The sequence below is a fragment of the Ursus arctos genome, unplaced genomic scaffold (genome assembly GCF_023065955.2).
Source record: "Ursus arctos isolate Adak ecotype North America unplaced genomic scaffold, UrsArc2.0 scaffold_31, whole genome shotgun sequence".
Taxonomy (NCBI): Eukaryota; Metazoa; Chordata; class Mammalia; order Carnivora; family Ursidae; genus Ursus; species Ursus arctos.
This window is the reverse complement of record NW_026622997.1, coordinates 32,567,241-32,591,651: the sequence shown is the minus strand read 5'-3', so window position 1 is coordinate 32,591,651 and position 24,411 is coordinate 32,567,241. Positions and strand designations below refer to the sequence as shown.

The 24,411-nt window shown below is 40.8% G+C and overlaps 1 protein-coding gene across 1 annotated transcript in view; it reads right to left on the bottom strand.

Moving 5' to 3' along the window:
- The window catches only part of DNAH8 (dynein axonemal heavy chain 8), a 380,399-nt gene that overhangs the window by 47,889 nt on the left and 308,099 nt on the right, over positions 1-24,411 (bottom strand). The window contains exons 83-87 of the mRNA XM_026482812.4: positions 20,500-20,573; positions 18,325-18,477; positions 17,806-17,961; positions 9,374-9,490; positions 7,454-7,555 (exon numbers count right to left, since the gene is read on the bottom strand). Coding sequence (XP_026338597.3) covers positions 7,454-7,555; positions 9,374-9,490; positions 17,806-17,961; positions 18,325-18,477; positions 20,500-20,573 — 602 coding nt within the window. The remainder of the gene's footprint in view (positions 1-7,453; positions 7,556-9,373; positions 9,491-17,805; positions 17,962-18,324; positions 18,478-20,499; positions 20,574-24,411) is intronic.

Genomic DNA, 24,411 nt, shown 5'->3' with positions numbered 1-24,411 from the left:
AGAAAGCAGAAGAGAGAAAGTGATGACCATCTAAATGAAAAGTAAAGGAGGGAAGGGTCCCCTTATTTCCATTTTAATAGATTTTTATACTGGGTTTGAAAGGACCTTAAGAAAACCACTGACAGAAATAATTAGCACAAATATGAAGAAAAGAGAGAGGCCACATGACACAAAAACAGGGAAGCCTCTGAGCCTCTCTTGAACACCAAAGACGCTTGCAAACAGTGACAAGAGAGCCAGCCTCGCAAGCCCACTCACTGCTCCAAGTAAACTCACGACCCTCCATCCCACTTCTGAAGACAAATGGGAACACACTGCATAGAGGAGGCCATAACCACACACACGGGAGAAGATCTGGGCATTTCCATGGCCTCCCTTCGGCCCCAAAACAGGGCTCATGCCGGGGAATGTGCCATGCTCAGGGTGGCTCACAGCAGCACCGTGCACCAGGCAAGGCCAGGAAAACTTCTTAACAATTGTCTCCCCTCCCACCCCGAGCTGGAGAGCTCCCTCTGTTAATTAAGTTATGTCCCTGGCCACAAGAAGCAAATGTATCCAACAGTCTTATTGTTTGCCTGAAGACATCCTTTTCTCATTCCATATGAATTGATTACCTGTAATGTAAAAGCAAGAGAACAAATATATACTTGGTGTGAATAGACTTATTCTGAAGAGGGAAGAAAAAAAAAAAAAGAATGCCGAATGCCTATGAGCCAGATTTAAGGCAATGACTTCAGTGTCTAACAGAGCAATTTTCTCAGCAGGAGAGGAAATAATGGGAAGACAGGAAGAACAGAAGTGCAGGCAGGATGTCTGAATCACTCGGAGGACTCAGTGTGAAAAGAGATGGGGATTGTGCTTCACTTCAGTGGGTTACACTTTCTCTAGCATCTTCCTTCCATATCCTTCTTCCAGCTCTTTTTAGGTCCAGTGGTCACTCTGAAATGCCCTGTGTGCTGGTTCTTTCTTCTGTCCTCCCCCCACCCCCTGCCACGCCCCCAGTGCTATCCTAGTTAACTCCTATGCACAAGGCACGGATCATAGGACTGGAATGGAAGGCAAAGGTGAGTCACACACAGTTCTTTTCCTCCAAGGAGCTTGTGACCCACTGGAGGGGTAAGTCAATTACAGAATAAGCCATAGTGCAAAGTCCACTACGGGAAGAGCCAGAGGAAATAAAAATAAGCAAAATACGAGGAGGCTTAAAGCAGGAAGAGAGAATAGCCAGCTGGATGTCAGGTAAGGCTTTATCTGGGAAGTGATCTTAGAGCTAGGTCTTGAAGGATAGGACTTCGACAGGGGAACTAGAGACTGGGGAGACCACACCAGCAAAGGCACAGAGGAACTGATGCAAAAATGCAAGGCAAAATGAGGAAATGGTGAAATTTAGGGTAGATAGGTCCAGGTGATGACTGGCGTTGATTTAAGAAATGAGGAGCCATTCAAAGTTATTAAAGAGAACGGCTGCTATATGATCATGGCCATTAATTAGAAAGTTCTACAATGGTTGGTTTGAGGGGAGACACACGGTAAGATGTTGAGAACAGAGAAAACAACCAGGGGTTCAAAGATAAGCCCCAGATTGAAAATTGTAGAGACAGAGGATCCAGCTTGAAGGAACTGATACACAATTAAACAGAGCCTCCCTCTGGGTAGCATGATCAAGGTAAAGCGGCCACAAGGAGGTTAGGTCATCAGGTCAGCAGGTCAGAAGGACTGAGATAGGGGAAGGCAGCATGTGGGTGCCAAGGTGCTTTCTGCAGCCTTCTTCAGTAGAGTTTCCTGGTAGCCCCGTGTCCTTACAGCCAGAGACCCAAACTCACCTCTCTGTTTATTGAGGGGCCATCTGGAACAGGTGAGGGAAAGGAGCAGATGAGACATGAGGCTGAAGGGAGTGCAGGCTGAAGTGTACATTCAGGGGGAGTAAGGGGCGGGGCTACCCAGTGGTCAGAGAGCTGGAGCCATTGAAGATGGAGAAATTCTAAGGCAAGTCAGGAGAGAGAGAGAAAGTAGGGCCTGGGAGAGGGGGAAATGAGGGGTGGAGAAGCTGCTCAGGGGCACAAGAATGGAAAATGGTAGGATGAGCTTTTCATTTAGGGCATTAATTAAACCCCAGACGGGCTTCCCCCAGGTGGGGCGCAGGCCCAAAGGATGGAGAACTGTAGCCTTCTGAGAGGGGACTGGGGTCTGCTGACTAGTCTCCTATCGTCCTGAGTTTGGGGGGCGGTAATGTGGGGTGGGAATAGGGAAGAAGTAGAAGAGGGGGAAGACAGATTCAGGTCAGAGGGAGGAAGTGTCCACCTTGAGGTCGTGAAGGTGCAACAGTTAGCGCAACAGGCTCTTTTCTTCTCCCTCCCTTTGCCCACAAGCAGCTCTGAGCTGCGATCCAGAGAGCCCACTTTGGTTCTGATGTGGAGGGCAAAGAGGTCTCTTAGAAATCCCCTTCACTTTGCCAGCAATCTGCGGTGTTCTTGCCATCTTTAAGTAAGGCAATTTCAATAAAATAAAGACAAACCATCTAAGTCCTGGTTAATCAGGACTCTCCTCGAACTCTACATCTTAGAAGAAGTCTAAGCAATTTTTTTAAGCTAATATAAAGTGTTGTAAAAAAAAAAAAAAGTATACCTGATTTTCAGGTTGTGCTGTGGGGTCAGTGAAAATTCAATCCAGTCTACTGTCTTGAACAACTATGACCCCAGGCACATAAAACTCAATCTGCTGAGATTAAATTACGTTTATCATCATCAACAAACATGCATTGAGTATATCCTAGGTGCTAGAAAGGACACAGAGACTTAGATGGCCTGTTTCTTATTTTAATGGGCTTACAGTCTAGTGGGGGAGGCTGAACGCATGTATTAGAATCACATATTTCCCACTCTCCAAGGCAACTGCTTCACATCTCTTCCCCTTTCTTCAAATGTCCCATTCCCTCAGCTGGTGACCTGCATCCCCTTAGGCGATGATGCTTCTTATTTCACTCTGAGCATAGATAGGATTAGAAGAAAACAACCCCATCTTCCCCCAACCAAACCTTCCAGTCTCTGCACCCATAGGTTTCCTAGACTTCCCCTGTCATAAGGAATGGGCTGCCCTCCTTCTAACAACCAGTACACATGGATAAATCTAAATCAGCACTGGTCGTAAAATTATTGTAATGAGTAACATGGATGGGAATAAAAATGAGGAGGAGCCAGAATGCTCCGTGGCCATAATATAGAAGATACAAGTCAGAAGGGCTCCAAGGTAAAGCCTAAAATGTAGGGTTAGATTTTCACTTAAGGAATCATGTTAGAAAATGTGAGGACTAAAAATGAATACGTAATTTTCAAACCAATACAGAAATATAAGAACACATTTTTAAAAAGCAGGAAAGAAGGGGGAAAAAAGGCCCCCCAAAAAGTATGGCTAATGAAAACCACAAAATAAAATGGTAGAATAAGTCAAAACATAGGGGTAATCACAGTAAAATGATTAATTTGCCTGTTAAAATACAGAGACCTTCAGACTAGATATTAAAAATTCCAGCTATTTGTTGTTTACAAGAGATAAATCTGAAACGTAATGACACAGAAAGGTTGAAATAAAAGGAGTAGAAAAATACATACCAGGTATACTAAAATTAAGTATTTCTAATCATTAAAAGACTAGTAAGAGAATGGAGAGGCAAGGCTCAGAGTGGGGAAAGAAATTTACAACCACATAATCAACAAAGAAATTACATCCAGAATATGCAAAAAGCTCCTGTAAATCAATATTTTAAAAAGACAGACAACTCAAGAGAAATAGAGCCAAGAACGTACCAGCAAGTCACAAAGGAGAAAACTAAAACAGTGAATCAACATGTGAAGGTGTTCAAGTCCATTAGCATTCAGAGAAATAAAAATTAAAACCGAAGTGAGATGGCAACCAGAATGGCTAACATTTAAGAGACTAATGATGCCCTGTGTTGGTGAGGATGTAGTGAAATAGGGTATCTCATTCTTCTGCTGGATGTATTCTTGGAACAGCACTTTGGAAACCAGATGGATGTGATCGACTAAAATGGGAAGTACGCAAACCCTATAACCTAGCAATTCCGCTCCTAATAGAAAGGCATATCCGTGTGCTCCAAGAATCTTGTATAAGAATGTCCCCAGATGAATTATTTGTAGTGGCTCCAATTGGAAGCAATCCTGATTTCCACCAGTACAATACAATGGAACCAACACTGTAAAGGAAAATGAGTAGACTACATACAACATGGGTGAATCTCAAAATACCACATCAAGAAAAAGAAGCCAGACACCAAAATGAGAACATACTCTATGGTTCCATTTACATGAAGTTCAAAAACAGGCAAAATTGAACTATGTTAATAAGGAGCATTACTTAGATGGTAAAAGTACAGTGAGAAAGAAACGGTTTGTATAAAAGTCAGAATTGTGGTTACCTTGAGGGAATGGGGAGTTGTGATGGAGAAGGGACATGCATGAGTCTTTGGGGGAGCTGGAAATATTCTATGTCTATTTGAAGAGACTTACTAAACTGTATGTTTATGTTTTATACATTTTTCTGTATATTTCATATTTCTTAAAAGTAGGTTATGTTTTTTAAAGATTTATCAGGCAAATAGTACAGGTAAAGTCCCTTTCCTTATCTTCCTTGACGTCTCTCAGTTGACCATTTCTTCTTTCTTGATACATTAAAATACTCAAAGCCCGGTCCTTAGCTTGTTTTCTTTCTCTACCCTTTCTTCTAGATGATACTCTCATCTGTTATCTTGACTTCAAATGCCATCTATATGCTGACAAATTCCAACTCTTTTTCTCTAACCCTGACCTCTCTCCTGAGCTCCAGACCTGTAAATCCAACTGCCTTGTTTACCTTCCTTCATTCTCTTATCCAACAAATATTTATTGATCACATAGTATGTTCTAGGTTCTGCCCTGCATGCTGGGAATAAGGCAGTGATGTAATTAGGCAAAGTCCCTGCCTTTAGGGAACTTCAGTGTTAGACAACTCCATTTGGGTGTCTATTAGGCATCTCAAAAGTTACATGATCAGAACAGAACTAATTTCTGGCCCCAGCCAATAAAACGCCTTCCTTCTGTAGCCCTTCTCCTCTGTAAATAGTCCTATTCTCTACCCAGTTGTTTAAGTCAAAGCTGGGAGTGATTCTCGACCCTCTCATCTTTCGCCGTCAGCATTCAGCTGGTAGTATCTGTACAATATATGCAAAATCTAACCACTTCTCAGAATCTCGAAATTCTACTAAAACTCCAATTTCAGGTACTTTTGCAATTATTCTAACACACAGTATACAAGACATCTTTTTATTCCTTTAAACCTCAGGTACAGAGGTGAGTTTACCATATTTCTTTATTTTATCATTTCTCATGAATCTAACCCCCCCCCTTTTTTTTTTGAGAGACAGAAAGAGAGAAAAAAAGAGAGCAAGCAGAGGGGAGTGGCAGAGGGAGAGGGAGAAAGAGAATCTTAAGCAGGCTCCATGCTCAGCACGGAGCCCAGTGTGGGCCTCAATCTCACAACCCTGAGATCATGACCTGAGCTGAAATCAAGAGTCAGATGCTTAACCAGCTGAGCCACCCAGGTGCCCAGAGTTTAGGCCCCTTTTATATTTATTTTTCCCCATTCAGTCCTGATCTCCACTCCCAGTCTCCTTCCCTCTGAGAGCATCTATTCAGATGTGCTTGATCTATGTCCTTGTGAAATATACATGTATTACTTTGTAGATCTCACTCTACTTTTTTAGGCTGTACACTCAACACTTAAGTTTTTAAAATCTATGCATGATGCCATATGGATCATTTCTTCCAAGTGCTACATTATATTCCATGATAGGCATCTAAAACATTTAATTCATCTAGTCCCCCATGGCAGACTCCTAGGTTACTTTCAATTTCCTACTACTACAAACAACATTATGATCGATATCTTTGTACATGTCTACGGACGTGTTTGCGAATTTCTCTGAGACATTTACTCAGGAGTGGGAGTCTGCTTCAGAAAGTATCACACACTCGTTATGACTAAGTGCCGCCAGCTTGTACCCCAGGAGGGTGAGCAATAATATTCCATTGTGTTCATTCACTACTTCTTAAGATTCTTAGGCGTTTGCAGTGGATGTTGCCATGTACCACCAGTTCCTTCTTCAGGACCCAGGCACACACTCCCTCAGCGGTCTGGAGTATTGGTTGAGGGCTCATCACATTGTCCTTCCCAAGGTATTGCCCTGGCAGAAGAGAGCCTGCCTCAACCAAGGTTGTGCCCTGGGGAAGGGGAACCCCCAAGTAACCCAACCTACAATGGTTACCTTCAGCTCCACATACAATATTGCCATAAACATTATTATACATGTCCATTTGTGGACTTTTTCCAGAAATGTTCTGGGATGTGTCTACCTAGAATACTTTATTTTGGTAAGTTTTGCCCAGTTGCTTTCTAGGAGGTCTGTACTGATTTGATCTCCAGCAGCCAGGCTCCCACCTCCACACAACACTTATCATCCACCTTTCTCCACATATGACTTTAAGAAAAACTTGCAAAAATAAATAAGGATTAAAAGAAAAATCAGATTCCTGGTCAACTCCAATTTACCAAAATACCCCCAAAGCTTACGCTTTGCTGTTTTTGTTAAGGGGAAGAAAAATCATTGAAACAGAATTACCAATATAGATCCTACTATAAAGAAGTCAAATAACCATAAAATACTCATATATCTGATTTTTCCCACTTAGGTAATGTATATTGCTTCTTTAACATGTAAAAATTTTAAGAGGAGTTTGAGTCTGGTACATATATTTATACGATTTATTACTGACACGTGAAAACTGTAATTGCTAAGGAATAATTTTCTCCAGAAAATGTTTGCCAGTGTGATGTATGTAGATTTTACTGGGCACGGAGCCCAATGTGGGCCTCAATCTCACAACGCTGAGATCATGACCTGAGCTGAAATCAAGAGTCAGATGGAGGGAAAAATGAACACTCCATCAATTTTCAATTGTCCTAATGGAAAAGACGAGAATACTCAAATTTGGTTAATTCTCCAGTCACTTATTTGGGGGCTTGAAATCTTCATGAGACTTGCACTCGGAGGAAGTAGCGAATAAAATGTCATGTTTTCATGGAGGAGGGGTCGTGGAGAGAGACACTGAAAATAAGCAACTCATATATACAGGGGAAAATTTACAGACCATTGGGAGTTGACCGCTGTGGTGCTCTGGACCGCATAGATTGCTAGTTGCTTTGGCTTTGGCTTTGGCTTTGGTTTGGGTTTGTTTTGGGTTTGGGTTTTGTTGGCTGTTTCTTTTCAGCAGCTTTGCTGTCTGGGTTTTTTTTTTTTTTTCTCCCTTAAGTTTGGCTCACTGATTACAAACAAACAAATATTCTTGTTTAAAAGGAAAATGCAATGAAATGTGTCCCATGCTTTTTCTGTAAATTGACTTACTCTAGCAAAGCAATTAAGTAGACGTTTATCAAAGTCATCTGTCACTCTGCCTCCATATTGAACTTCTCCAATCATGTACCGAACCGTACTCCATGATACACCCTTTATTAAAAATACAAAAGATTATTCATTGTCAATCCAAACAAGTAATTCTAACCATTTCAGGTCTTTGCCTGGAGGAAACGTCTCAAAAAGGAACCATGAGCTAGATCACATTTAAAATGACTCATAATCTTCTGTTAGAAACTCTTGTGCTATTATATGACTGAAACTGCCAGGGTTTGGTCACCAAGAAAAATCTACAATATTAAATATCAAGTGCATATATTACTCATTGATTATTTAAAATGGGGGGGAGGACTATTTTTTCATTCTGTGATTGTAATCATCTATAATACTCATTATAGTAATGCTAAGCTGTTAGAAAAGAAAAAAGTCATGTTTAGTGAAGAAAGGGAAAAAATCAAATAATCAACTGTTTAATATGCTCTCTTAGTAATATATTGTCTGAATCAGTATGAGAACGACCAGAAAATTATTCATTCACAGCATTTGTCTACAATGCAATCCTTTGCTGTCTCATTCTGTGAGCTATAACTAATCAAAGTATTTATTAATTTCCATAGCAATCTTATCCTAGCAATACATTACAGATATTAATAGTTTTTTTTTTTACTTAATACATTTGGGGTAGGAAAAGTAAGAATGCTTGATTTTTTTTTATTTACTTTCTTTTGGCTGAATTTTGATTCATCAGCTCCACTGCCTTTCAAAGCAACTATTTCAAGGTTAACTATTATTTGTATATACAAAATGATAAACAATAATGAAATATGAACCCATACGATGTAATTTTTCATCAAACTGTCATACTCAATTTAATATCCTTTTGTAACTTTAAGGAAAAATAACAGTTTGATTCTACATCCTCCAGTGGCCCGCATAAAAATTCATCCTGACTTACCATCACCATACTGATACTCCAGTATCTATAATGAGCTTCAAGATCCACTACGAGAAGGAAGAGAAGGGGAGACAGTAGGAAACTGGAAGTTATTGAGTTCTTATTGTGCACCATATACTGTGCCTTCACCAATGTTAACTCACTTATTCCTCACAGAAAGCAAGGCCGTTTTGTAGGTGAGGAAACAGGCTGTGAGAGGCTCATAAACTTGATCCAGGTTATAGAAAAAAACGGATTTCCAACCCTTTCTAACACATGTGGAGGGACAACTGGGTTGTATTCTTAGCTCTGTGACCTGGAGGAAGTCCTTTATTCTCTCTTGTCTGTTACCTCATCAGTAAAATGGGGATGGATAACAGTGATGCCTTTTGAGCCTCCCTCACAGAGCTGTGAAGGCACAGGTGTGACCCTCCATGCATGAGCACTTTGAGAACTGTGAAACGCCGGACAAGGACCATTGACCTTTAGTAGAAATTATTGCCGTCTATTTGCGTAAGTTTAAACATCTGTTAAGATGTGACTAAAGGTGAGAAAGAACCCTTGTGTGGGCATTTTCCCTTCTGAAGAGGCATCAGTGAGATGCGGGAAATGTGATTTAAGGGGTACCTTCTCTTGAAGTGCACTGGGGCACTTAGGTGCGAAATGAGGAAGGTTGTGGAGTTTCTGCACGCACTGAGTTGCCTCATGTATGGTCTGTCTATGCTGTGCGTGCACAGGACAGAGACGAGGGGGGGAACACGAGTGTGAGATTGGGATCCGAATGCACTCCTATGGGCGGTAGGGGTGTGAGGGGAAATGGCTGGGCTGGTTACAATGGATTAGAATGAGCAGTCCCATTTTGGGGAGGTAGGGGGAACCGCAGCAGGTTCAACTGTGTATTATAGACTGAAAATGTCTGTAGAAACTTGATTTGAGGACAACAATAAACATGGGGGAAAAATAACAATTTCACTCACTTTTTTAATATCGCATTCATCGAGGTGATTCTGAATGAACTGGACACTGGCTGCAAAGTCAGCAGAATTGAATTCATAGGGAATATTCCACCCCAAGGGACCAAATTTGCGCCGCTCCTTAACAACACCAAAGAAAATAAGTGAGATTTTGAAATTGAATACAGGTGATTTCTCTTATTATTATTAAAACATAAAGCACAGGAAAATTAAGGCATGATATAGAGACAAGTTGATTTCATAAAAGAACAGTATACAATTTGGGGTATGTTAACCATTAGAAATACTACTTCACGGCTCTATTGCCAGATGATTTACAAGAACAAATCCTCAGGCGCCTGGGTGGCTCAGTTGGTTAAGTGTCTGTCTTCTGCTCAGGTCATAATCCCAGAGTCCTGGGATCGAGTTCCGAGCCCCACATTGGGCTCCCTGCTCGTCGGGGAGTCTGCTTCTCCTTCTACCTCCCCATCCCTCCCCTGCTTGTGTGCACATGTGCAAGCTTTCTCTCTTGCAAAAGTAAATAAATAAAAATCTTTTTTTTTTTTTAAAAGAACAAATCTTCAAATATTTGCCAAATTGGAGTTCTTGGGCTTTAAAAAAGAAGTCTGGGTTTCCATTGCCAATTCCAAAAAATGCAGTAGGTGCTCAATAAATGTCTATTGAATGAATTAATTTAAGTCGTACTCTTAAAATTTTCAAATGTTAAATATAAGGGTTTAAATTTTTGTTTTTCCAGTTGAATCTTGCAATTTCACACTTTGAAAACCCCAAATCTCTATTGTGAAACATAATACATCCTTCTTAAAACTTTCACATTGCCCTCATTTGTTCTCTCCTATGGAACAGTGGCTAACTGTTTTGAATTGCCAAATGGCCCATAAGCAATCCAAATGGGCTCTGATCAAATGATTCGATTGCCTCGATATTCCGGAGACCATGTTAGAACTGGTACTTCCAAGCTCTGAGCACCTAGCAAACCACATAGATTAACTCAAATATCACTATACCATCAGCTTTCTCTGCCTCAGCGAACAACCAGTCTCTAAGGGAGGTCCAATTATTTCTTTGGGTTAGCTCCTAGCCCTTTGACCCTAGTGTTTGAGGTGAGAATCCATGGGGAGAAGAGAATCCCAAAACATCTATAGAAAGGTATAATTCTACTTCTCTACCTCTAAATATATACTAACTTTTCTTTCTGTCTTCTGCCTTCCCTAACACACACACACACACACACACACACACGATGTTTTCACAAGTCATTCCAGTGCTTCTTACTACAGCTGCTCCATGCTTTAGATCCTAATAAATACCACCATTTAAAGGAATCTAAATGAATTTTAGTTTAGACAAGTTCATGGACAGGTCAGAGAAAAAAAAATTCAGAAAACAAGAAGGTTTAATTACCGATTTTCAGAATGTGCTTTTAAAATATTAAGTAAACCATGAAAATTAATTTGGGTAATTTGGGTCCAGATGTCCCAACCCTGGGAGATCGGACTGTTAAATAGAAATTCACCCAAGTAAATCTTAAAGATCTCTACGGCTTTATTGAACAATTGATGAGTCAGACAGTATCCCATTAGGAAATAGGAAGGAGCCCCAAAGAGCTACAGAAAAGGAAAGGTTTTTAAAGGAGAGAGGGGATGGCACAAGGAAGTCATAAATAAGAAAAAAGGATTATTTTGGGCAAAGTCACCTTCTTTTGGGGGAGAAAAGGGGCCTTTTAGGGGATTACCTTACTAGTGCTGACCAGGAAATTTCAGACTAACTAGTTAAAATTATATTCCTGGAGAAGGTTGAAATTACTTCTTTAGGTTAGGTTGTCAGATATTCGGCATTTGTATGGTGTGACTCCCATCCTCATCCCCTAGCTAATTAGATAGAAGGTGGACAGCCAGCCCAAGAAAGGCCAACCAGATTCCTCCTCCCAGGAATTTGAACTTAGGGTTCAGAATTGCTATCTAGAATTTATCCTAGTTAGAGCTTAAACTAGGGAGACTTATAAACTTGGGAGCTGTGAAGCACCATCTTCCACGTTGAACATAGAGAAGGCAAGAAGGAGCAGAGGTGCCTTGACAGATGGACAGACTTGTGGTATCATCCCCGGTGCATGAGGGAGAACCCTGGCTCTTAAAGGTGTCAGCTTCTCTTGACCTCTTTCTGCTTCCTGGTCTCAGCATTATTCATGTTACCGTAATGTGTTTTTTTTTTTAATTGGTTCGTGTTGAAATATTTGGTCCTGTAACCAGATTTTGAACCTTGACAGTAAGAAATATGTCTCCCAGTTTTGTCTCCCCTTTTGCCCCTTTTTGGGGAAAGGATTATGATTACATAATAAACACCAGGTTGATTATTGATTATTATCAGAATGAAAGGCACTCTCCTCCCCCTCTTGGGGGTAATTTCTGAGGCTGAGTCTGAAATTCAAGAGAATTTCTTTAGTGGATCCCAGAAACATTGAGGGGGGCCTCCCCCAGGTCATTTTGAAACAAGAGTGAGCTGGGAGACTCTGCGATACTAACTTGAAAATGCATTCAGCTAAACCTTGAGTCTCTGGAATCTCTTCCATCTTGAAGCCTTCAAAAGGAAGAAGGCTAACCATGTATTGGTGAAATGAAAATGTTTTCCCATTTTTTTAAAAAAAGAGAATTGACTCTTAAATAGCTTCACCTGTGTTTGACTTAATTTTTTAAATTTACTGTTCAATTAGACAGGAGACTGAATGAAAAATAATTCTTCCTTTCCAATTACTAAAACTGCTTAAATTGGCTCTATGGAAACACTTCCATTCACAGGCACTGAGCCATTGCAATTCCGTTGCTCCTTAAAATATGATCTTTGAAAATTGCTATAACGCTGAGATTTGTTTCACTTTATGCTATTTACTATCAGATTTCACTTAAAGCATTTAATTTTTAGGTTGATTCACTAAAGTCATAGACTGTTCAGCTTATCTCAGGAAAAAAAAAACAAAACAAAATCTTTGGAGGGTGAATTTTCTTCCACAAATGAAGTCATTTCATTTTCTTGCAACTTTTCTTTCCTTTTTTTTTTTTTAAACTCACTGATCTAAGTGACAATAAAGAAAGAACCCTGAATGATCACCTTGGAATACTATCAGAATAAACTTAAACCATTGGGAGAAGAACTAAGAACTCATTTGGAAGCTCAAAAGCAGGGGGCTTGGCTAGAATTTGGAATATTTGGAATATTGAATGTTTTCAGTCCAATTAGTGTTTTTGAAACTATGGGATGAGTCTTATGTGAGACAATGGAAAAATATTAAAATCAATGTATTTTTAAGAAGTTTCAATCCAGTTGAGAAAATAGGATTTAGAAACAAGGAAAGGACAATGTGATGGTGACTATAATTAACTGTCAAATTTTAACAAATGATAAGCCTGAAGAAGACATTCAATCAGAGGCTTCTGGGAAGAATGAAACTAAAGCTGGTCTTTGAAAAAGAGGGAGAAAAGACTTACGGGCTTGGCAAAGGCCATGAGCAAAGACAGAACACCACGCTCCTGATTCATCTAGCAGGAGGCTGCAGTAAGTGGTTCTACTGCAGCAGAGACTGACCTTGGGTAAGTACCTGGAACTACCTGCTCACATAATGATTCAGGGGTGGAACGTAGACAGATTTGAATGTCAGGATAAAGAGCTAAAACCTGATTCAACAGAAGGGAGTTAGTATTCATTATGAAGTTGGAGAGTGGTGATTTTTAGGAAGACTACTCTACTCTTTACTGAATTTGACCAATATGGTTCCTTCTTTTGTATTCCAAAGAATCTACAAAACACAGAACTACTAGTGAAATATGGAAAACTTGGAATCCTCCTTTGGATGCTGAAGACAAGTTGCTCAATGGAGTCATCATTTTAATGATGTCAAAGTCATTTCCAATTTTATGTTAGATTTTACCTCAGCCCAATGAGCCCACCTCCCACAGCCCAACACAGAATCACTTCAGTTGCATCTGCAAAACAAGGCTCTCTTTGGAGCATCGCATCCTGTTTATTTAATTACTGGAACTAACATAAAATGAAAAATGCAAGTCATACTACACAACATAAGGCAATTTTAAAAGGTAAAAATAATGAACGGAAATGGCCAGAACCCCTGGAAAAAAACATCAAGCAAAACGTATAAGATCTTTCCCTTAAACCTGTATCATATTATTGTAATTATTCTGAAAACATTTAAACTAAGAACTTTGTAATCATGCCTTCCCAAAGCAAGACCTTCACATGCACTATTAAACTTGAAGGTAATGTTTGACAAGGCTCAAACTTGAGAAAGAAAACAAGATGTAAGAGAAGAAAACACTTTTTGGAAAGAAAAACTGCTGGTAGTGGAATTCTCTGGGTCGTGTTAGATATGGCCATTTTTATTTAATATCTAATTATTTTTAAGGGCTGGGATAAAATATCCAAGTCTGCAACTGCCACTGCAAGCCTGGAGAGCTCCTAATCAATGACTTTAGCAAAAAACCTCATAGACTTGTGCGTAAGCCATTAGAAAAGTACCAAAAAGTGGGCCTCAATGTCGTCAAGCCAACGTGATGAGGAGAAAAATTCCGAACCATGGAAAGGACATAAAAGTGATGTGCAACTAATGAATCATCGAACTTTACATCAAAAACCAGGGATGTACTGTATGGTAACTAACATAATATAATGAAAAAATATTTTTAAAAAATAAAAAATAAAATAAACACCCAAAAAAAAAAAAAAAGAACATAAACAATGTTTCCATGGACTGGACAAGGTCACATAAACAGTAAAAAAAAAAAAAAAAAAAAAAGTGATGCAGGCCTCTTGTCTTAAGTGCAATGGATATATGGCAGTTATTCTCAATTCTTGTTGTGTATTAGAATCACTTAAGATGTTTTTAAAAGGACTGAGCACTTCACCTTCCTACCTCCTCCCAGGGCCCAGGCAATGACTGAGAACCATTGCATTAGACATTCACGGGGTCCAATGCACTGTTCAAACAAAGGTTGGTACATTGACCATCAAAAGATGGTACATTGACCACCAGAAAATGCTATTCTGAATTTCTGCAGGAAGTATTGGTAGGACACCACAAATGTAATTATTGAGCTTCAAAAGATCAAGACTTTGGAGGAATATATATTTAAAATTAAGATTCTGAAGGGTGAATGTAGCCTTGCTCTGAAACCTAGAATGGTGCTGCACCGGAGTTTCTGGGAAACTGTAGAGAGATGGTATTAAGGCCAGAGGAAAGATCCCATGAAGATTAATCTCCAAGAGGATGTGGAAATGTCCTCAGGGAGTAGTGGCCAAATGGAGCCAAGGCATCCACTAGGATGCTGGGGATGGTGGTGTGCTCCAATGGGGAGGGCAGGAGGGCTGGTTGGCTAGGGCAGAGACATCATCTGTTTGCACTAAGAGCACCATTGCTGCAGTAACTTCCTGCCCTCTGTGGATGGTAAGTTCCTGGTGGAGAGGGGAGGGAAGCTCAGGGGAGTCTGGGGCAAGAAGAACAGGTGCAGAATTGGCTTGTGTATCTCTGCAAGTTCCCATGGAAGTACCCAGAGCCCCCTTCTATTGGGTAAGCCTGCTCCTACCTCAACCACAAAACAAACCACACCCTTCACTATACCACCCAAGACATTGTCCTTGACCAGCCAAGCCTACTTCCCCTTCTTATGGGAGAGGAGGGGTGTTCATTTTGTTCTCTGTAACGATGAGTGAGGTTCACATAACACATGATGCCCTTGAGCAGGGGTGAGTTGACGGCATGAGGCCAAACCACAATTCAGTAAGGGAACTACATGGGGTTCCCACAGCTCTCCCATTTGACCTCTATTTCACTACCAGGTTCTGTATTCTGAGGTGTGATGGGCCCCAGCATGAACTCCTCCCCAGCCCTGAAGCTTCAGATTATGTGACATGAACCAATTCCCTGTTCTTTTTGTCCATCTCTGCAAGGACAAATGCACATACTCACATTTGTATAGAGCAAGGGATAGCTAGGTTAAATTTGGAGAAATCAATCAATCAATCAGTTAACAAATCAGGTGTTTGGCTATTATGTCCAATACTAGAGAAATTTAAGTCACAATCAATCAAACCCAGAATAGTCCTAGTAGTGGCTGCACTTCAAACTTGGATACACACAGGAGTCACTGGGACATCTTATTACAATGCAGATTCTGATGCAACAGGTCTGGGGTGGGGCCTGAGATTCATCTCTTACAAGCTCCTGGGCCATGTGGATGCTGCTGGCTCAGGACTACATTCAAGAATGCTGTGTTTTCCTCTCAAGCCAGCTCTATCCTAACAAGTGAAAGAAAATATTTAGGCACTAGCACAGTAAATATTTCTGCTACTGATGACAACAGGACAGAGGAAACCATGCTTAAATTATCTATGCTCCCTGTGTAGTCATAGAACTTGATAACAGGGTTTTAGAAATGGGAAAAAACTTGAAGGTTCACCTCCTTCTGCCTCTAAACACACAGATGGGGAAACAGAGGTCCCAAGTGGGACATAACTTGACAATCCTCACACAGCTAATTGATTTCACTGCCATTCTAATGTCCCAGCCTCCCGGTCCTCAATGAGATGCTCTTTCCAGCTCACTATGACTGGATTTTAAGAGACATTCAGCCTCCTAGCTTCACGGCCCTCATGATGCAGACTATTTCTGTTTTAACCCAAATACATGCCATGTCAAGTGCAAGCACACCTTAGCCCCATGACTGGCCCATGGCCCTGTTGCTGTCCTTCTGTGTAGCACTTGGACAATGGCCACAGAAACACAGGTTGCCGCACTGACCATATGGAAAATACCCCTAATCATCTCTCCATGATAAGCCCTGTGGAAGAGTTGAATCATCACTCCTGGGAACAGAATCATAAAATATACTATTTGTGAATTGGGAATTAAATAACAGAGTTAAAGTAATATTTGTATTAGAGGATGATAAGGCCTTGCAAAGCAAACAATTCCCAGATAAGAGTGGATGAAATAGGCTTCAGTGACTCGAAAGCTATAATTTACAATCCAAAGGCCACAGACGGACTCAGTAAAACATAACCACCCACAAAGTGTTGAACCTGATTTTAACTCTCTCGGGGTTAGGGGACCAAAACGCAGGAGATACACAATTGTCTGGTCTATGCAGCCCTCTCTGCTGGGCAGCAGGGATCCTGGTACAGTGGCAGGGACAAGGAACCTGAGGGTAAATACGCCCAGGATGTTCTGGGATGAGCACAAAATTCCCCTCCACTTTTGGGCAGGGTGGGGAGAGAGGAGGTGAAGCTCTGTGTGCCACTGTGCATAACTAAACCAAGGCTCCTGGCACAAGCCACGTGATTCCTCACTCCAGCCTCAGCGACGGAGGAAACGTGGAAAGGGTTAAAGGAGACTGTTCATCTCTCTCTCTGAAGTCAAGGAGTGAATCAAGTATATTAAATTTATATAGCTTTCAAATACAGAACAAAATATAAAATCAAATGTAGAACAAAGCAGTAACAAAATGAAAATATCCTACAGACGAGTGGCTGTGGAGCCATAAAATTATTACAGTAATATATAAGTGTATAGTAAAAGCAAATTGCAACAACCTGGAAATGACAGATAACCACTGTCCCTCCCAGTATCAGCACCGCCTTCGCTGGTGGGCTCAAAATACACTTCTGCGTGAGGCAGGAGTGCCAGGCTTGACCCCTAGATCCACCACCTATGGACTTAACCTCTCTGAGCCTCAACTTCCTCATTTTTATTTTATTTTATTTTTCCTGAGGTGCCGTTAATTCGTTTTCACACACTGAAGGGATGAGGGGACGGACCCATAGTGGGCTGGGGCTCTGTTGTCCCTGCATCCAGTTTAACAAAGTTCTACTGTTATTTAGGACAGTCCAAGGGATAAATTCCTGAGATTTTGAGGGAAATCACAGGCTTTGGGGTCAGACTGGTCAAATAATCTATGAAAAGCCTCTAGCAGATAGTTGCTGCTCCTGCTTTAGTGTCTACTGGAAAGTCTACTATCTTCATTCACTTATTTATGCATCTGGACATCTCATCAATCAATTTCCTCACTTTGAAAACGGTGATAATCCTACCTTGAGAAACGTGGTTGTTAGTATTACATGAGATGGTGTGCATACCATTCCTGGCCAGCATAGTCACTTTGAAAACAAAATTCCTATCTAAATAATCCTTGTTCACCTCACAAATATTTATTGAGCTCTGGCAATGCCCCAGATGCTGCTATGATGAAGGAGATTCAGCAGTTACAAAAAGACAGTCTTTTTGTACACAGACAAATATATACTATGGCAGGTGGGGCAAAGTGCCATGAAGGAGGGAAAAAAGCAGGACGAGGAGAGCAGATAGTGCAGCAGAGAAACAACAGGGCATCATCAGTATCCCCCTAAATGTGCAAACGGCGTCCAGAAGTTACCTGCACAGTGGAGTGTAAAAATGCTACAGTATAAAGCATTGGCTTCCACATGGGTAAATTACTGATATCCAGAAGGTCTTGATTAATTCCGGCAAATGTTCTTTTCAAACCGGCACGTACGCCTTGTGGTGGCTCATTAGTGAATTTGAGAGAAGTCTGTTGTAAAAAGCAAACAGTAGTTTTGTTTCTATAAATTATATAAGGGATAAAGTGGAAATGACAATACCTCAGACAACAATGTGCTTACGGTACATAAAATGTCAGCGGAAATTCAGCGCTGTGTAAACTAATGCCATCAATCAGAGCTGAAACCCCATAAATTAGGACTGAGGCTTAGAACTCTTCCGTGGAAATATCATACTGATGATTATAGTCAAGATCTTGACAGTTGTAGTATAAGATCTTGCAGACCCTGTTGGGTCAGAAGCCCTGTCATATGTTCATCTTTCAATAATGCCTCTATGCCATCTTTATTCAAATAACTCTCGAGGAAAGGACACTTATGTCACAGCAACAAACCTGAAGCAATGTAATTGGAAATCGATCGTGGGGCTCAGTAGTTATCCACACTCGGAAAGAGTCATCATTGGCTTCAGTGGTAATTAATGTCTCTAGCAATTCTTCCATAAATTCTAGGCCAAGGTGACAATTTTGCAGTAATACCCAGCCACCCTGTAGTCAAAAAATGATTTCATATTAATTTCTTGTAACTGTTTTGCCATGATGTTAAGAAAACCAAATGTATAATTAAAAAAAAGAAAACCTTTGCTTAGGGCATGTAAATACTCTGTTTTGAGCACCTGTTTTTAATGAAATGATTATACAGCAATATAAACACTTCTGCTACTAGTAAGACTGGAATCAAGTGGGTTCAAAATGATTGTACTCTGCCATCTCTGGTTCAGAAGAAAACAGAAATTAAAACTTGAAGTCTTGTGTAAGTACGGCACGTGCACCATCTAATGGTGGGAATGGGTATTTTGGAATTGGTAAAAACACGTCCTAAAGTGAATCAGAACTGACTCACCCCCAAACCAAATCATCCATGGCTACAAAGAGAGATGCACATTATCTCCTGAAAGCTGGAGACGATACATTTGGTGACTTGGGCCACCAGAATACTAAACCTTACTCTCTGTCATCACTCTTCCCATATAGTCCCCAAACCACAAAACTTACAAAGCACTATTTTAATCCTTGATAAAACTATCTTTAGCAATATATACGTCACAGAACCATCACTGCTCTAAAGAACATAGTTCTTAATCAACATTTTGATACCCTTATATTAACGAGATTGGATCAATACAGCCACAAAACTCGAGCACAGTAAATATATGGTTTGTGTATTATGCCTTCTATTTGTGAGAGAAAATACAACTCAGACTGGCTTAAACAGCAAAGGGGACATGTGGGCCTCGACAAGCGGGGTGTACAGAGAGGGATGGACCTCACAGTTGAGTTAGTTGGTGCCATCATGGATCCAGTTACTCACTTGTTCCCCATTTTGTTCAGCAATGTCAGCTTCATCCTAAACCTGGTGCCCCTCACGTGGCACAGTGGCCGCACCTATTCCTAGGTTATTGGGGTTTTTATTCCCTCATAATGTCATTATTATCAATACTCATCCCACCTTTAGAAACAGAACATGGAACTTATAAAAGCTAATATTCCAAAGAAGGTTAGTATGAATGCAGTATTGAAATTTAAAAGTTTCTCATTTGTGGAAACTAAAGAAATTATTTAAGGTTCAGAGTTAAACTGCCAAATCTCTCAATGGAGTGAATCATTTGATCTGAGTAAAAATAATTATATGTAACTGCCTTGATATATATAAATTAGATACACTATATTATTGAATATAATTAAGTGATAAAGATAAAGGCTCCGGGCACTTGGGAATTAATGACTAACTTGGAAATTTGATGGACCAAGCAGAGACTTAGCCCATTAACCCTCTCTAGTCATTAATTCCCAAGGAAAAGCTGCACCAAAGTTGCTACAGACCTTATGAGATCAAAAGCTTAAAAATAAACAGAGATCTTACTTTATTTTTATAAGTGGTGCGATTTCTTATCACAGCTGAAATTACTATCTACCAAGCATCTCTAGAAAATTAATGTTCTGTGTATTTATTAGGTGTGATGGAAAACATTTCTCAGCATTCCATCCAGCTTGCAATTTTCAATAAAAACCATTATCAATACTTAAACATAACATCCTCAAATATTTCTTATTTGTCTGAAACTACCCATTAATAAAAAAAAAAAAGAAGTCCAACTTTAACCAAAAATTGGAATGTAACTGTCTTGGTCTGTCACTTCTTAAGCACTATCTATTAATATTGATTGCGAAATTCCAGCTACAGCTGCATTCTTAGAAACCAGGGAGTGTGTCTGCCTCATTGTACGAAAATATATATATATATATACTTAGTGAAAATAAGATAGAGTTTATACTATGGAAAATAAAACAAGCTTTCTGTGGGGACATCAGGAGCAAACCAGCTTGAGGTTTAAAATTCATTGGTAATCAAAGGTTGACTATGCATACATTAAAAAAAATGGAAAACTGGTGATGGAGCATCCCAGGCAGAATGCTTCAGCCACCACTGTGGTGGTCCCAGGTAGACCTGATGGCCAGAGGGCTAACGGGAAGAGTGATGCACTGGCACTAGCTGGTCTCACTACCTACCTGCTGCATGGACATCTGAATCAGCTTTCGAGCATGTACCTCTTGTCCTTGCCCCATTGAGATAGTTCTGCATTCTGTAACATAGGAGAGGGATCACTATGATGAAACAAATTTTATAAGAGAATTGGGACAAAAAATCAATTTCTGAATGGCCATAGCCACCCTCCCTCCATGGCTTCCTAAGAAGGCCCCTTATGATTCAAACAGGTGTGGCCTATGGTTGTGTTGATTAGAGAAATGGGTGGTGCAGAAATTAGAGGCACCATGTGGAAAGGTGAGGGCAAAGGGAAAGAGACAAAGTGGACAAGTCTGGGCTTTTAGAGAGTTTGGGGGTATTTGGAGGTGAAGAGAAAGACTGATGGTGGGAGAGGCAGCTACAATGCTATCACAGGTATTTAGAGGGAAAGAGGATTTTTGAGTTTTGCCTTATGTTGTGACTAGAATATTTCTTTGGTGGTTTCACAGATTCTTCCATGAAAATGTAATTGGGTTTTTATTCCTTTAAGATGTCAGGCTTGCAGTGCTTTCTGTCCCTTCTGGTTTTGTTTGCATGGCTGTCCGTTTTCTGAGATAGGACTCAAGGCAATTCAGCCCCAGGAGGGCAGCATTCGGTGGTAACTATTCCTAGATCACCAACTTGGAACTGAGTGTGAAGAGAAAGTGGAGGCCACTGCAAGATCAGAAGTGTGATTACAATTTGGGGGAGAATACGCTATTTAAGCTCATTAGTGAATCTGACATCCCAGGCAGAGAACCCACTTGCACTGTGCCATATGAGCTCACTAAACGAAGATGTCTATGAATCTTGCTTGTGAAACTGGAACTGAAAATTAACTCTTAAAAATTTTTATTTAAATTCGATTTAGTTAACATATACTGTATTATTAGTTTCAGGGGTAGAATTTAGTGATTCGACAGTTGCATAGAACACTCAGTACTCATTACATCATGTGCCCTCCTTAATGCCCATCACCCAGTTACCCCCGTCCCCAACCCCCACCCTTCTCCCCTCCAGCAACCCTCAATTTGTTTCCTGGAGTTAAGAGTCTCTTATGGTTTGCCTCCCTCTCTGCTTTCATCTTCTTTTATTTTTCCTTCCCTTCACCTATGTTCATCTGTTTTGTTTCTTAAATTCCACATGTAAGTGAAGTTATATGGTATTTCTCCTTCTCTGACTGACTTATTTCACTTAGCATAGCCCTTTATTTCCATCCACATCATTGCAAATGGCAAGATTTCATTCTTTTTGGTGGTTGAGTAATATTCCATTGTACATATACACCACATCTTCTTTATCCATTCATCTGTCAATGGACATCTGGACTCTTTCTATAGTTTGACTACTGTGGACACTGATGCTATAAACATTGGGGTGCCTGTGCTCCTTTGAATCACTATTTTTGTATCTTTTGGATAAGTACCCAGTAGTGCAATTGCTGGGTCATAGAGTAGTTCTATTTTTAACTTTTTGAGAAACCACCATACTGTTTTCCAGAGTGGCTACACCAGTTTACAATTCCATCAACAGTGTAAGAGGGTTCTCCTTTTTCTGCATCCTCACCTACATCTCTTGTTTCCTGAGCTGTTAATTTTAGCCATTCTGACAGGTGTGAGGTGGTATATTATTGTGGTTTTTGATTTGTATTTCCCTGATGATGAGTGATGGTGAGCATCTTTTCATGTGTCTGTTGGCCATTTGTATGTCTTCTTTGGAGAAATGTTTGTTCATGTCTTCTGCCAATTTCTTGACTGGATTTTTTGGGTTTGGGGTGTTGAGTTTTTTAAGTTCTTTATAGATTTTGGATACTAACCCTGTATCAGATATGTCATTTGAAAATATCTTCTCCCATTCTGTAGGTTGCCTTTTAGTTTTGCTGCCTGTTTCCTTTGCTGTGCAAAGGCTTTTTATCCCAATGGCATCCCAATAGTTCATTTTTGCCTTTGTTTCCCTTGCCTTTGGAGACATGTCTAGCAAGAAGTTGCTGCAGCTGAGGTCAGAGAGGTTGCTTCTTGTGTTCTCCTTTAGAATTTTGATGGATTCCTATCTCACATTTAGGTCTTTCGACCATTTTTGAGTTTTTATGTATGGTCCAGTTTCATTTGTCTTGGACATGTGGCTGTCCAATTTTTCCAACACCATTTGTTGAAGAGATGGTCTTTTTTTCATTGGGTATTCTTTCCTGCTTTGTTGAAGATTAGTTGACCTGGAAATTAACTTTTAAGCTAACTTTTGTAGACCTGATTTCTTCAAGTTTTAGGGCATCATCTCAGCGCTGAGAAAGAAAGTCCTTGGGGACACTGTGAAGCAATGAACGCTTTTGCCCTGCTCTGGATGAGCCTGGATCCTCAGTCAAGGGGGCCACTGTGGTGGGGCAGACAATGAGGCTAGCCAGGGAATTGCTGGAAGAGGCTACAAGGGACTGAAGAAATTTATGAGGTTAAGAGGGAAGTATGTCAGGAACCAGAGAAGTTGTCAGGACACACATCATTTAAATGGCACTGTGTAGTTAATGGGCACAGATTCTGTGAGGGTTTGTAGGGTGCAATATTAGAGATTATTCATGAACTCAGGGTCACAGGGAGAAACTTTGCAAGGGTGTCTGACAGAGGATAAAGGAGCACTGCTTGGAGAATCAGGAATTGTAATAGGCTCAAGTGGAACCAGGCCCTGCTCCCAGAGGCATCCAAGAAGAATCCACACAACCTACCAAAGGAGAAGGAAGGGGGGTGGGACTTCAATGGAGGAACCGCTGGATCATTCAGAGATGCTAAGCCCTTCATTCAAAGAACACACAAATGTTCAGTTGGTCAGTGGGGGAAGGTTTGATAGGGAAAACAGTATTAACACGTGAATGTGAACCACAATGTATCTCCTCTCTTCTCTCAACTCTTCCGAAATTCACTAAGAGGAAAAGCTGGTTTCTGTTGAGGTGGCCTGAGTTTCTAATATTGATCCATGTAAGAGGTCGAGACTCAGAGGCATCCCTTCAGAACATACCCAGAATCTGCCCCCTCCTCCACATCTCCACTTCTATCCCCTGGTCCAAGAGACCATCACCTTTTGCCTGGATTTTTGCAATAACTTAACTGGTGACCTCACTTCCACTCTTGTCCCCTACTTGCTCTTCTTCCCACAGCAGACACAGGGATTAGCCCTAAATCAGATTATGCCCACCCTCTACCCAAAACCATGTGATGGTTTCCCATCTCATTCAGAGCAAAATCCAAAATCCAGTGCAGAGTTCTTAGCTACAGCCTCTAAAACCACACACAGTAGCCTGCACTGCGCGCGCGCTCTCTCTCTCTCTCTCTCTCTCACACACACACACTACACTACATTCTACACACATACACACACTATACACTCTCCACACATACTACACGTACACACTCTACACACTCTCTGCACACATACCCACACTCTACACACGCGCACACACACCCTTTATCTCACCACTCTCCCGCTGTGTCTTCACTCTTTTCCAACTGCACAGGCCTGCTCCCCAGGCACACTCCAGCCTCACTGCTGTTGCCTCTGCCTGAAGGGTGTTTCCTTGAGAGCTGCACTGCCTGACGTCCTTCACAGTGCAGGTCTTCCTCTGCCTCTCAGCAAGGCTTCTCTGGCCATCCATGTAAAACAGCATACCTTCCCCATCACTCCACCCCTTGTGCTACTTCTCTCTTAGCACATTGTGTACTTGTCTTGTTAGCATATTATATATTCACTTGATTTTCGATTATTGTCTGTTTTACCCCACGCCAGACTGTGAGCCCCAGGGAAAGGAGGACTTAGATCCTGGGGCTCACCAGCACCTAGACAGTAGGTGGCACTCAGTAGATGCTCAATAACTCTTTTCTTAAACTTTTAAAACTGAGATATAATCCCTACCATTTTAAAGCATATAATTCAAT